Genomic DNA, 14,197 nt, shown 5'->3' with positions numbered 1-14,197 from the left:
AAGTTATGTGAGTAGTAAGTGGCAGAGATGGGATTCGAAGCCCCTGTGTCTTTAACCCTGGCCACTCTCCCACTGCTCTGGACCACCTTCAGGAACTGTGCTTTTAACACATTATCGGATCATCTTCCCCATCGCCAACCAACCAGTTGCTGAGGCATTGACTCTGACTCGTGGCGACCCTATGTGAGTCAGAGTAAACCTGTGCTCCATAGGGTTCTCAATGGCTGATTTTTGGGAAGTAGATCTCCAGGTCTTTCTCCTGAGGCACTTCTGGGTAGACTCGAACCTCCAACTGTTTGGTTTGGCAGCCATGCGTGTTACCCATTTGCTGCAACCAAGGACTCCTTCATTAATATTATTATCTTCACTTTATGAAGAGAAATTTAACACCAGAGAAGTGAATTGATATGCTTAGTTCAAAAAAAAAGCGAAAAAAACCCATTGCTTTCAAGTCGATTCCGACTCATAGCGACCCTATAGGACAGAGTACAACTGCCTCATTGAGTTTCCCAGGAGCAGTTGGTGGATTCAAATTGCCAACCTTTTGGTTAGCAGCCGAGCTCTTAACCACCGCAACACCAGGGTCATAGAGTAAGTGAAAAATGAAGCTGGGATCAAGCTCAGGCATGTCTGCCTCTTAAGCCCTTGTTCCTTATACAACACCATGCTGCCCTGAAAGAACATCTGTTAGGCTTCCTGTACGTGGCATTGTGATTTTCTGCAGGCCAAACATCTCAGCCTCCTTAGTCATTCCTCACAGGACTGGCTTCCTGTGAGAGACTTAAACAAACATTCCCTTTCCTGGCTGCCCTTCTCTGGACATGACTTGTCAGAGGGTTTTTTGAAATCTGACGCTGAGTCCTGGACATAGTCTTCTGGTCATGTCTACCCAGCACAAACGGCCGAGTCCACTCACCTATGCTGATCCCTCCACTCTCTGGACCCCCAGAGTACCTGGGTTTGCATGATAGCACTTGATTACATCATGTCCTGATCTCTCATGGTTTATGGGTGTAATTTATTCCTGCAATTAAATCATCAGCCCCCTGAGTGCTGAAATCATGTCTCATACCTGAAATTTAGATGTTAGTGAATAGGTATGTCATTTGGAACTTAGATCACATTTTCCTATAGAAACAAGCTGTTTTAAAAACTTGGCTAGCCCCAAAGGCCAATTTAACTAAAGGGTCTGCATTCAGGAGGGGGAAGGGTACGCAGGGGTCAAGAAGGAGAAATAAGGGAGTATTCCTGGGGCAGAGCCATACCTGGGCACAACTCTCAGATGGGTGAGCCAGGACTCTGTCAGCTTCTCCTTTTTGGTGATCCTTTGACACTTTCCAGCACCTTTTCTCTGAAGCTGTGGGCCCGTATATTATCCCAGCGCAAGAATTCTGAATCAGGACTGCTGGGTCAACTCCCCTGAAGCTATGTTCACCATATTTATGTGTATAAGGCTTTCATGAGATTTTCAAAGGAGTCAGGAGCCTAGAAGAGGCTATGAACAACTGCTAGAAAGCTCCCCATTCTGGCTTGCCTCCTCAAAATGCTGTGTTCAAAAAGGTTTTGCTCCTCATTTTCTAATACCAACAAGCACTGGTGCTCTTCCCACGAAGCTGATCTTGGCTGAGTGGGAGTAGAAAAACGAGCTTTGGCACTAACTCGTACTAAGCTGTGAATGAAAGATGGCCTCATAGCCTCTCCGTAGGCCTGTGGCTTTTACAAGGATTGGGTAATTTAAAGCAGGTCTCTGATTGGTGGAATTTCAGGCAGTGTGATGAAGTTAAAGGCAAAAGTAGGCAAGGTATTCTGGCACAAGAATGGGTCAGTACCCCTGAGCCATTTTCCCGCTTCTCAGGGGTTCTTATCTTCCTCCACAGGCTCCCTAAAAGCTCCAAGATTTCTCTTAGCATTTTGCATGGCAGGACAGCCTATGGAAGCTCTGGGTGAGACTGATAGACTAGGGAGAAAGGCCTGGTGATCTACTTCTGAAAATCAGCCAACAAAAACCCTGTGGATCACAATGCAACTGACTAGGAATGACAACAGGCACAAGGGAGGTGGCGAGGCACTCAGGATATTTGGTGAGTGACTGAAGGCCACATCAAGGTGCAGGGGTGAGGGGCTGATGTGACCTCCATTTACCCCTGCGGGCAGGAGCCCTGGTGCTGTATGCAGCATGCAGCAGCAGCCCTGCCTCCCCGGCAGGATGAGCCCAGCCTGGGGGGCGCTAGGGCTGGGTGTGAGATTAACTGGGGACCTGACAAAGGGCCTGTCACTGAGACATTGACCGAGTATACGAATGTTCACAGAGCACTGTGAACAACAGCCAAAAAGTGGAAACTACCAAATGTCTATCAACTGATGAATGGATAAACAAAATGTGCCACATCCATCCAACGGAACATCACTCAGCCATAAAGAGAAATGTCATCCTGACACACACTACTACATCGACGAACCCTGAAAACATCATGCTGAGTGAAATAAGTCAGACACAAATCCTGTATGATTCATTTGTATGAAGGTCCAGAAAGTAGATGAGGGGTAGCCAGGGTATGAGGTTTCTATCTGGGAAGACGAAAATGTTCTGGAATTAGATAGTGGTGATAGTTGCACAACTTCATAAATATACTGAAAGCCACTAAACCATACACTTTAAAAGAGTAGATTTTATGGTATGCGAATTATATCTTAACAAAACATATTGTGCGGAGAAACGAGGCCCCTGGTTCTGCCTTTTGTGACTACAGCAGAAGGCACACCAGGGCCCTGGAGTAAGCCCTTGCCTCCGTGTGGCTGGGAGGAAGAACAGTCACCTGCAGACGAGGGTGTAGGATAGCAGTGAGCAGTCAACTCTGGCCCCGGCTGGTGCCATGTCAGTCTTGTGGCCAGAATGGATGGGGAGGGGGAGAGGAAGGGAAGAGATGGTAAAGCAGTGTCACATGCCAGGCCTGGTGTGTGAAAACCCAGTACCTCTCCCAGGACAGGGCTCTGTGCCTTGGCTGCAAGCCGCGGTTCCCCTTTGCTTCCCCTAGACTTTGCCTGGAAGCGGAGAGAGGTCTGTGATTTCTTGGATCAATGTGGAGACAGTATAGCCTAGTGAGTAAGAGACTAGAGCCCCGAGCCACACATATCTGGTTCAAATCCTGTGCGACCTCATTATCTGTGTGACCTTGGGAAATGTGTTGTCTGCTTTGAGCCTCAGCTGTCTCATTGTTCAGATGAAAATAATAACAATAATAGTTATTTTCTAATACCAGCAAGCACCAGTGTCTGTCGGGTGACTGTGTGGGTTAAATGAGATGCTGTGTGTAAGGAGCTGAGTGTGGAATCTGGCACGCTGCTGTGTATTGTCAATGAGTGGCTCAGTGACGGATGGCAGGGCCTCCTGGGGCTGGGCTTCCCCTCTAGGGTGGCAGCAGCATACAGAACAGTCACATTTTTCAGAATTTTCAAGGAAGGATGGAAATGAGCAGATAAAGAAGGTGTTTCAGAATCACTGAGCAGGTCAGGGTGGTGCCAGAATCTGGAGCTGAGGAGGTGGGGACAGGAGCTGGGGAGGAGGAGCAGCCCCCTCCTCTCCATGAGGGACCTCTCCAACCTCCACGGGGAAAGACCCTGTGCTAGGGTTTCTCACCTGACCTGGGTTTGCTAAGGAATGATTGCTTCCAGCAGGGGTTTAGCCTCTTTCCGCCAAAATGCAATAGTAAGAAAATGTCACTGGATTCTTCAGGGGCTCAGAAGCTGGCAGCTAAGAGATGAAACCATCCCAACCTCACCGCAGCCTAACAACAAAAAGACTCTGAGATTCAACCTTCATCTCAGGAGCGTTTTGGTATCTGAATACATTTCTGGAGCTGCTAATGCCACAGAACACTGGAAATGACAAGATACCTCAGACACGGGACAAAAGGAACCAAAGAATACTAACTTCTGCCCAAAGGAAAGAAGACAACAGGAAAAATCAGTATTTACTATAGAAGGTCTCTTAACCAATCTTGATTTAACCATGTTTGAAGATTATACGACACTCTCCACTCCTGCAAATCCTAAGAACTGCTGTCACAGGATCCTGAATGCTCGAGCTGAACAGGCTACTTTCTAGAATATTTACCAGTTAAATGAGCTGCTTACCAGGAGGCAGCAGTGTTTCCATCCAAACTGGTTTATGCCAGCTGTACGTGTTATTATAATTATGTCATTTAATTAATTATTCTGTAAGCTAATGAAATATAACTATAAAAAGAGTGAGTTATTCTTCTAAGAAATCTAAGTGGAATGTTTTGGAAAGACCCCAGAGTTGCTTAAGATGCTATAATGTTAAAAGTAGGTGAGATAAATGTGGAAAACATAATAAAAATCCAGGAAGACCCTACAGCCAGGTTTCTTCTCAAGTGTCAAAGTTCTTACTCCATTTCAAATAAAATAAAGATGGAGTTTATAGATGTTATATTATAGATGAGCTTGTTGCAAATAAAATGACAAACTTCAATCAGAAAAAGATCTTGGGCCTTTCCAAAGATTAGCCAACCAATGTATGTATATCTTTAAAATAAAGTTTATCTTTTTAACGGTTGGCTCCTTTCTTCAACCAACTTTTCCAATTCACAAACCAACAAATGAGTTGTCTCAAATGCATCAGCTATGAGGACATCTACTATATTATACTGAGGAGCCCTGGTGGTCCAGTGGTTAAAGTGTTAGGCTGCCAACCAAAAGGTTGTTGGTTCAAACCTACCAGCTGCTCTGTGGGAGAAAGATGTGGTAGTGTGCTTCTGTAAAGAGTTACAGCCTAGGAAACCCTATGGGGCAGTTCTACTCCCTCCCCTAGGGTCACTATGGGTTGAAATCAACTTGACGGCAGTGGGTTTGGTCTGGTTCTGTATGCTGAGGTCTGTCCTTTCTTGATACCTATTCTACCCTTTTTTCCTACACCTCGTGTGGTGTTACCACAGAGCTGCTTGCCCTCTACGCACAAGACCATAAGAACTGGCCAATGCACCTCCCATGCAGCCACCATCGGTCTGTCAGTGGAGGGTTGTACTGTATATTGTTGTGATGCTGAACCGGTTTCAGCGGAGCTTCCAGACAGACTAGGAAGAAAGACCTGGTGATCGGCTCCCAAAAATCAGCTAATGAAAATCCTGTGGATCACAACAATCTGATCTCGTCGTGCACAGGGTTGCAATGAGTTGGGGCCGACTCAATGGGAGCTAACAACGGCAACTGCATGTCTAGTCTCAGGGTTGCCCCCCAATACAACAGGAAAAACAACAGTAACTTAGAGTCATCCGATAAGTTTGGGAAAATTTTCAAACTATCCCACCTCTTGCAAATTCACGATGTCCCCTAGTACACTAAGAATCAAGAAACACGCTAAACTTTGTATAATTGAAATTTTCCCAAACATATTTTACCATGGACTCTTTCTTGGGGAGCAACACCTATTAGCACCCTGTAAAGGAACACATTTTGAGAATCAATGCTTTAGGGATACCAGAAGAGGAGAAATCTACGGCTGAGCTGGAGATACAAGACACACAGATTTTGCACAGAAGAGGTAATCAGCAGCATTAGCTCCTACAGTCTTAGGGTCAGACCAGTAGGTAAAATTAGTAGATGCTACAAATCAAAAAAACTGAACTCATCCATCCATCTCTAAGTAATTTTCACAGATTCTGGGCCTCAGTCTCAAAAAACTTGCCCTTGGTCTACTGTTTTAGAAGGTTCAAAGGGAACTCACATTTCTTAAGCTCTGACTATGTGCCAAGACTTGGCTATTTATGTTAGCTCATTTAGTTTTCACAATCATGGGAAATAGGTATTATCTTTTATTTTTCCAAAGAAATAGGATCAGAGTGATCACATCATTAATGGGAGAGCCTCAGTTGTTTATCTGGTTTCAGAGCCTCTTTTCTTTTCACCGCTCCCTGTTACCAAGAGTCATTATAACCTCTATCCTGAACCTGGGTTTGGGGGAGTATACGTCCACATGGATAACTGGGTTTGGGGGTGTGTGTCCCTATGGATAACTGGATTTGAGGGTGTGTGTCCACATGGATAACTGGGTTTGGGGGTGCGTGCCCATACGGACAACTGGGTTTGGGGATGTGTGTCCATATGGATAACTGGGTTGATCTGGTGGAAGCCCCTGGCTATGTGGCCCAGCCTGGGTCTACAGAGGACAGCTGTAATCTGCCTACTTCCCAGACTAGCCTGGGCTTCTCCCCATTCTCTTCTTCCCCTTTGGTCCAGAAGTTCAGAGTCCTGCCTTTATAGGCCCAGTGGCCAATCCCTTCTCATCTCTTGATGGCCTCTGTGATGAAGGCATTAATGGGGGGAGGTCTTTGCCAGGACCACGTGCTTTATTAATAGCACCTGCCCCTGAGACAGCGAGAGCAGTGAGGGGTGGGAGGAGGGGGCAGAAAGCTCTTACTGAAGCTTTCCAGCAAAGCCCCCTGCCCTGCTCCAGATCCTTTTCTTAAGAGGTGTTCTGGGTCCTTCTTTCCCTTTGTTCTGTGCTCAGCCAGTGCCTTCTGTCTCTCCTCCACCTCTATATTCCTCTGCCTTCTTCAGCCTGGAGTGGAGGAGGTGGCAGTGGAGTGGAAAGAAAAGCTCTGAGCTCTAGAGGGAGCCTCACAAAGAAGAGGGTGAATTAGGTACAAGGAGAAAGGGGAGGCACAGCCAGGGGGGACTGAGCTGGTGACCATCTAGTCTCAGGCTAAAGACTTAACTCAAGAGTGAGCGTTGAGTGGGGAGAGGAAGGTAGCCAAGGATGGGGTGATGGAGTCCGTGAGGGGGTGCTGGCCTGGGCTCCCCGGAAGGTGAATTTGTCTTGCAGTCTCATCTCTTGCCTTTTCTCCTCTTCAGAAGTGAGGTTGTTGGGGTGCTCACATCAGTCTTCAAAAATGCATCGAGGTGACCCGGGGTGGAAATGTGCTCACTCAGCAATGCTCTGGGTGGGGGTAGGGGAGGGGGAGAGGGGAGCAGTCTGTGGAGTTGGGTGCATGGATGAGTTGGGGGGAAATGCAGGGTCTCTAAGACTTCTGTCTTCATTAAAGTCTGAGAGCCATGGACCAATCTCAGTGGCTTTCAGAGATGGTCCCATTTCAAATAAATTGTTGTTGATAGACTGAATTGATTAATTCAGTCAAAGGGAAAGGGGTAAAGTGCTGACACGTTGTGGGGATCGTGTCACAAAATAACCCGTGTATAAATTATTGAATGGGAAACTAATTTGCTCTGTAAACTTTCACCTAAAACACACTAAAATGTTCAAAAATAAATAAATAGGCTGCTAGTATTAAAAAGATTCTTCAAGGTGGGAAGTGGTGGAGGAGAAGGAACTAACAATTATTAAGCACCTTCACTGTGCCAGGATCTTTGCAAGTATCTCATTTATTCATATAATCTTCACACGAGATGAGTGTGGTCAGCTTACAGAGTAAGAGGTAAAGCTTAGATTTGAACCCAGGTTTGGCTGCCTCAAAAGCTCGCGAGCTTTCTGCCTCACCCACAAGCCCCTATTTATACATCACTGCCTCACAATGAGTGGAGCCAGATCTAGATCCATGGTGGGGATGAGGAGGTGAGAGCCACACTGCCCCAATCTTGGGTGTCACAGGTGTGTTCACAGAAGATGGGTCTGTCCCTAGAGAGCCCCTTCTCTCACGAATCTTTCACTCCTGTAGCTCTGGGAGCTGTAGAGTGGACACTGGGCTCATGGGGCCACCAAGTCCAGGAGCCCACCGACATTCTGACTATCTGGAAAACCAGACAGACAGCAGGCTTGGGCATCCCCGTCGCGTGCTCCCTCAGGACAGCCCCCAGAAGGCCTGAGGCTGGACCTCTCACCTCCTTCACTGGCTTCTTCATCTACATTCTGGGGTCTCTCCAGCTTCCTCTTCCTTCTTGAACCCTCAGCCCATTCTCTCCATATTTGGTTATTATTTGTTCCCATTTTCAAAATGTGTTCACTCAGCAATGCTCTGGGCGGAGGTAGGGGTTGGGGAAGGGGGAGCAGTCAGTGGAGATGGGTGCATGGATGAGTTGGGGGGAAATGCAGGGTCTCTAAGACTTCTGTCTTCACTAAAGTCTGAGAGCCATGGACCAATCTCAATGGTTTCCAGAGATGGTCCCATTTCAAATAAAGTGTTGTTGCTTGACTGAATTGATTAATTCATTCTCATGATCCATTTGCATTTTCTCCTTCTCTCTAAAACAAGACTTCCATTTACTCCTGGCTCTTCTCCAGACTTCTCAGGTCAATATGTCTATAATCCAAAGAAAACCAAACCCATTGCCACTGAGTTGACTCCGACTCACGGCAACCCCATGTGTTACAGAGTAGAACTGTGCTCCGTAGGATTTTTCCATGACTTTTGGAAGTAGGCTGCCAGGCCTTTCTTCTGAAGTGCCTCTGGGTGGGGTCGAACTGCCAACCTTTTCGTTAGTTGGCAAGCGTTTAACTGTGTGCACAGCACAGGGACTCCTAAACACATCTATAGTCCTTTGGTACTTGTTTTGTATCCGTGTATCCACTGAGAATAGCAGTGGGCCAGGCAAAGAGCTTACAGGCTGCTGGGAGCCCACCTGTGGTCACAGAATCCCAAAACACACACACACCCAGCGTAGACACAGAGACCCTGACCTTTCTTTCTTTATTGCTACTTCTCTTGAATTATAGTTTTGAAGTCATTCCTGACGTCCAACCAAAGGCCTATCTCTTGCAACTAACTCTGCACACAAACACATAGCTGCCATCATATGTTAGACACATGGTAGGCACTTTATAAATTGCATTTGAATATGAGGCATTGTTGCCATTTTACAAAGGTAGAAAGTTCTGTTGTTCTGTGTCACAGAGCTGGCTAAGTGAGGGAGCGAGGGTTTCAGTCAGGCCTCTGTGCCCCCCAGAGTCCATGCTCTCAGCCCATGCTCCCTTCCGCTGTACCTCGTCGGCCACTCTGATCCAGAGGAAGGTGGACACACACACCCTGCTTCCCCAGACAAAATGGAGCAGGGAGGACTCTGGGAAAGCAGAACAAAAGTCCTGGCAGAGAACCAGCATTTTCTTTCACAGGAGAAGGCTGCCTGCAGGAGGAAGGATCTGTCCAGGTAACCGCAGCCCCTGCCCTCATGAGCTTTCACTGTTAATGAAACAGTATGGTACACTTGCCCAGTTTTAATTCTGCAAGATATTTTTGTTCCCATTACCTCATTTGATGTCACTTTTTTTGAGAAAGCAGCAGAAGCAGCAGCAACAACAAAGCAAGCTTTAGTCCTACTGAAGCCTCCCCTCTGACTTGGCCTCTGGAAGATGGTCTCCCTACCTCTGCTACTCCTACCTCTGAGGCCTCACCCTCTCTAGGTTTGGCCATTACCATAGAGTCTGGCACCCAAGGGGTTATTCATACCCCACACTGCAACTCCATATCCCCAACACACATACACTCACCATGAGATGTTGGAAGAGCCAAGAACGCATTATATTGGTGGCATGCTTGGGCAAGACTCCTCTTTTGTTCTTGGACTTCTTATCCTCATTGTCCAGGAGGGAGGTGAGGTCAAGGTTAACCTTCAGGGCATGTGGAGAAAAAAGCAGCATCAGTAGCCTGGCAGGCCAGCATTGAGGGACCTGTTGCCATAGCGACAGCAGACTTGTGCTGCCAACCCCCTTTCCCAGCTCATTTTCAGGGCCCTGGGGAGGACACCTTTCTCTCTAACCCCACACCAGTCTCTCAGAGAATAGCGGTGAGGCTTGGGGCTGGGAGAGAAAGGGAGAAGGAAAAGGAGGAAGAAGAGGAGGAAGGAAGGGAGGGGTAGGAGGGAATAAGAGAGAAGACAGAGTAAACTGTCATGCAGAGGGTATAGAAGATGTGAATTCCCATAAACCTTCTAATAGTTATTAGCATCTTTGTGATACTTCACAGTTTGCAAAGCACCTTCCTATCCAGTCTGTGGGTTGGTAGCACTGTGTACCCTTAGTATTAATCTCTCTTTTATTGATAATAATGCAGGCTCAGAGAGGTTAGGTGACTTATCCAAGATCACAGAGCTAATGCCAGGTCTCAAGCCTCGAATTTCAGAGCTTTTTTACTATACCCCCTGCCTTGTGTGTGCACTCTACACAAATGCACATTGAGGTACGTGGTGGCTAGGTCTGGAGACCAGAAATAGGAAGTGCCCAGCATCCTCTGATGTAGGCCCAGAAAGCAGCACAATCCCAGGAGTTGAATAAAACCTTTTCTAGACCCAGCTCCTTATCTGTAGAGTGGGGATAAAGACCCCTCCTAGCACATAACAAGGATTCAGTGAGTTAGTGTGTAAAGTGTCAGCCATCATGACTCCTCTCCCCATTCCCACACACGTGTGCACACACCTGTACACTCACCTGTGTGTTCTGGATCTGGATGGCTCCCTGGGGGATTGCTTGTGTGACCACCTGACCCTGGGAGGTTACCATGGTAACCGGCTGGTATAAGGCTCCACCTGAGGAGACAACCAGTTTTGGGTCCCCTGCCACCAGGGTGGGTAGGAAGGAGGGCAAGCAGGGCCCCCGATTCACTTGAACTCACATGAAAAGACCTTCTACTCTGGAGTCTTGAGTAGGGAAGTGTGTTCTTCCCACTTGAAAACTGTAGGTATTCAGCCTCTGGGGGGAGTGGGTGGGAAGAAAGTCTGGGGTGAAAGTGGGGCTGGGTTGTCAACAGCTGAGAGCAAGGTCACGGGTGGGATGGGGGAGGCACTCTAGCCATCAAATTGTTCGAGGAAGGGGTGATAACCTTCATTGGTCTTTGTAGGCTCATGAGAATTTGACCCAAATTTGCCCCAAACTGCTATGCTCATCACAATTCGGACTTGAAGTTAACCATCTCCAAATGTACAGCACACTTTAGTCCAGAAACTAAGCTACGAGGCCCTCCCTCGGCAAGGCATGCCCCTCCAGCTTCCCACAATGCTTTGTGCAGTGCGCTATCCCCCCAGCTCCCTTGGGCCGCCCTTCCTCCTCCCAGAGCATTGCCCATATCCCCCAGGCTTTGTTCCCTGCACCGACCTGACACAACTTGTGAGTTGACAGTTGTCATGGCGATGTTGCCTTGCTGAAGCGCTGAGGCTGGGACCACAATCCCCTGGGGGTTATTGGAGACTCCAGACATGGAATTGGGAGAATTCTGCAGGAGGTCCTGCCAGTAAGGGAAGCGTGGTGTGGTGACAATGTCACTGAGGGCTTAGATGCTACAGCCCCAAATTCTTCCTCTCCACTTTCCCCTTCTGCCTTCCCTCTTGCCTGCTTCCTGCTCCCACCCTGGACCCAAACCCAGAAGGCAATTCTCTTGGCTTCCCTAGAAAGAGTGACTAAGAAGGCTCAACACACAAGATAACCAACAACAGTCACCTACCTAACCTCAGCCCCAAATTAGCCCCAAAACCAGTGGTCCCCCACCTCAGCTACACTTTGGAACCTCTAATATTGACGTCTGGATTCCAACTCCAAAGATTCTAATTTAATTGGTCAAAGGGTGTGGCCTGGGCTTGGGATTTTTAAAAAACTTCCCCCCAAACCAGCTGTTGAGTTCCTTCTGACTTGTGGTGATGCCATGTAAGTCAGAGCAAACAGTGCTCCATCGGGTTTTCAATGGCTGATTTTTCAAAAGCAGATTGCCAGACCTTTCTTCCAAGGTGCTTCTGGGTGGACTTGAACCTCCAAGTTTTTGGTTAGCAGCCGAGCCCATTAAGTGTTCATACCACTCAGGGACTCCCAAAACTCCTCAGGTGACTCAGACATACTGTCAGCTTTAAGAACTGTGTTTTACCTGACCAGCGCCTACTCGTTCTTCAGGCTCAGTTGTCTCAGTTTCCCTGACCACCCACCCTAGCCTCTCTTCTTCACATACCTGCATCCCACCATTTATTACACCAATCTCTATGTACAAAGTGGACCCTGACTTTTTATCAGTGCCTGGCACACAGGGGACACTAAAATATTTATTAAATAGAAAAAATAGCCATTTAGCCTCTGCATTACCTGGCTCCTAAGGGTGTCTCTGATGAGCCTCAATCTCAGCTGCCCTTGGGCACATTTCATTGATTCCTTCCTTTTCCCCAGGCTCCCTTGGAAGCAGAACCTCCCATTGCCCAACACTGTCAGCCCAGTAGACAATCCTTGCGGTTTGTTTTCGCAGCAGCCAAAGGCAGCTGAGGAGATATTTTCTTCCAGCATGCCAGGCCCCTCATCATTCTAACAGTGGGGCAAGGAAGTCCTTGGACTTTATGTTGAGGGACTCCTCCCACCATGGGAAGGAGGTTTGGCCGCAGGCCTCCAAGAAGGAACAATGAGCCCTCCTGCATGGGGACTTCATTCCCGGGAACCTACGCTTGATGGCTAAGCTCAGAGTTTGTGAGGAAGGAACTGGATACAGGAGAGGTTGGTGTCCTTTAGGCGTGGTTGGAGGAAGCAAGAAAGGCGTTGAGGGAGGTGTAGAGGTAGGAGTGTCTAGGGGCCTGCCTGCTGTCATTGCCCGGGGCTCTTGGCTCCTCTTACCCCTCTCCTCATCTGAAATCAGGACTGAATCAGCTAACAGGTCCAAGGGCATCCAGGGCTGTCGTTCTCTAGGCCCAAACCCATTTTCTTTCCTTTTCCCATTCCCATGTTCGAATGCTAGAATCATAAGACCTTAGCTGTAAAGACTTGGGAATAGGTAAGCAGTTCAGAAAATAAATAGATGTAAAATGAAGGCCCCTAGCTTCTAGTTTTTGTCTCAAAACGGGAAGAAGCTTGGGCCTTCAGTCCTCAGGGGAGCCTAGAGTTTGGGGTGACGAGAAATCTCTGTTCGGAGGGCACCTGGAGCCAATGACTGTCTACCTATAGCAACAGACAAAGGCAAAGCATCACAGCCCCAGTGGACAGCCATGGAGAGGCACAGCCTCTCAGAGTGGAAGTTGGCGCTGGTTTGTAAACCTCGCTTGATTCAGCTGGCTAAATCCCCTTGGCATCTCCTCCAGAGCTGCCTTTTTCCCTCCTGGACTGTCTGGCCCTGAGTTGGAGGTGTACCTCCTATAAATTAGCAGCGCTAGGGGAACGGAGTCAGGCTCTCCCTCACCCACCTGGTGCCCTGGGGCCTCCTGGTCTGGCTCCTCTAGGTGGGTGGGGCAGTGTGTGAGGGGGTGGAGGCCTGGCTTCTGTTCTTGGCTCACCTCTGCTGCTGTGACCTTGGGTAAGAGAGAGGGTGGCTCTTGCCTTGGTATCCCCTGGCCGGGATTCTGTGAGAGCCTCCCAGCCAGTAAGGTTTGTTCCTTGAGCAGAACTCTTGGCCTTCCAGCTCATGCAGCCTGACTGAATCTAAAACTGAGTCTGACATTCAGAAGCCTGAAACTTGAAGGGCCCTTAAAAGTCAATTTCCTGATGTATAGAGAAGGAACTGATATTTAGAGACCTGAGTGATTTGCCCAAGGCCACACAGTTGGTCAGCAGCCAGAGGACTAGAACACAGGTCTCCTTTATCTAGAAAATGCTGGATACCCATGCTGTGCCAGGTCCTGGGCTGCAGGGTGTTTCTGTGGTTATACCATGCCTCTTTCTGTACACCCTACATGCAGAGCATCACAGGGGTTCAATAAATAGTTACTGATAGCAAGGTGAAGAGGCAAAAACAACTCAAACCCAGGATACAGAGGCCACATGGGCACAAGAGGACAGAGGTCAGTTTGGGAATCAGCAAGTCCTATCTCTTCTCTGGGCCTCAGTCTCCTCATTAATACAATGCCGGCAATCATGAGCCCTTAAGCCTGAGTTTTCAGCTGAGTTTGCTCCAAGGTTGAGCTCCCCTCATTCCATCATCCCAGCCAACCATTCTCATAGGGTGTAAACCAGTACTAATGTTGTTTGAAACTGAGGCAAGCTTGGAAGGTAAATTTAACACAGGAGGAGGCACCCCCATGCCATTCACCCCAAAACCAATGGAAATGACTTTTCAGTAATCTTTTGTTTGGAATCAGCCATGACATGGCACTCCTTTTTGGCTAGGGAACTCTGAACATAAAAAGTTGTCCCAGTCTTTCTTTACCCCAAAAAAGTACCCAGCCAGGTTAGGAAATCACAAGCGAAGTCAGTAAAATTTTTACAAGACGTGTCCCTTGAGATTCTACCAGCCCACATTTTTACAAACAGGTGAGACATCATCTGGATACTTCATCT

General features: G+C 47.9%; 1 protein-coding gene across 3 annotated transcripts in view; it reads right to left on the bottom strand.

The window, feature by feature from the left end:
* PKNOX2 (PBX/knotted 1 homeobox 2) overlaps positions 1 to 14,197 on the bottom strand; it is a 354,889-nt gene that overhangs the window by 19,383 nt on the left and 321,309 nt on the right. For all 3 annotated transcript variants that reach the window (XM_049857337.1, XM_049857336.1, XM_049857338.1), the window contains 3 exons: positions 11,057 to 11,186; positions 10,394 to 10,491; positions 9,458 to 9,577 (listed from right to left, as the gene is read on the bottom strand). In XM_049857337.1, coding sequence (XP_049713294.1) covers positions 9,458 to 9,577; positions 10,394 to 10,491; positions 11,057 to 11,186 — 348 coding nt within the window. The remainder of the gene's footprint in view (positions 1 to 9,457; positions 9,578 to 10,393; positions 10,492 to 11,056; positions 11,187 to 14,197) is intronic.

Source organism: Elephas maximus, chromosome 17 (genome assembly GCF_024166365.1).
Source record: "Elephas maximus indicus isolate mEleMax1 chromosome 17, mEleMax1 primary haplotype, whole genome shotgun sequence".
Classification (NCBI taxonomy): domain Eukaryota; kingdom Metazoa; phylum Chordata; class Mammalia; order Proboscidea; family Elephantidae; genus Elephas; species Elephas maximus.
This window is presented reverse-complemented; position numbering and strand designations above follow the sequence as displayed.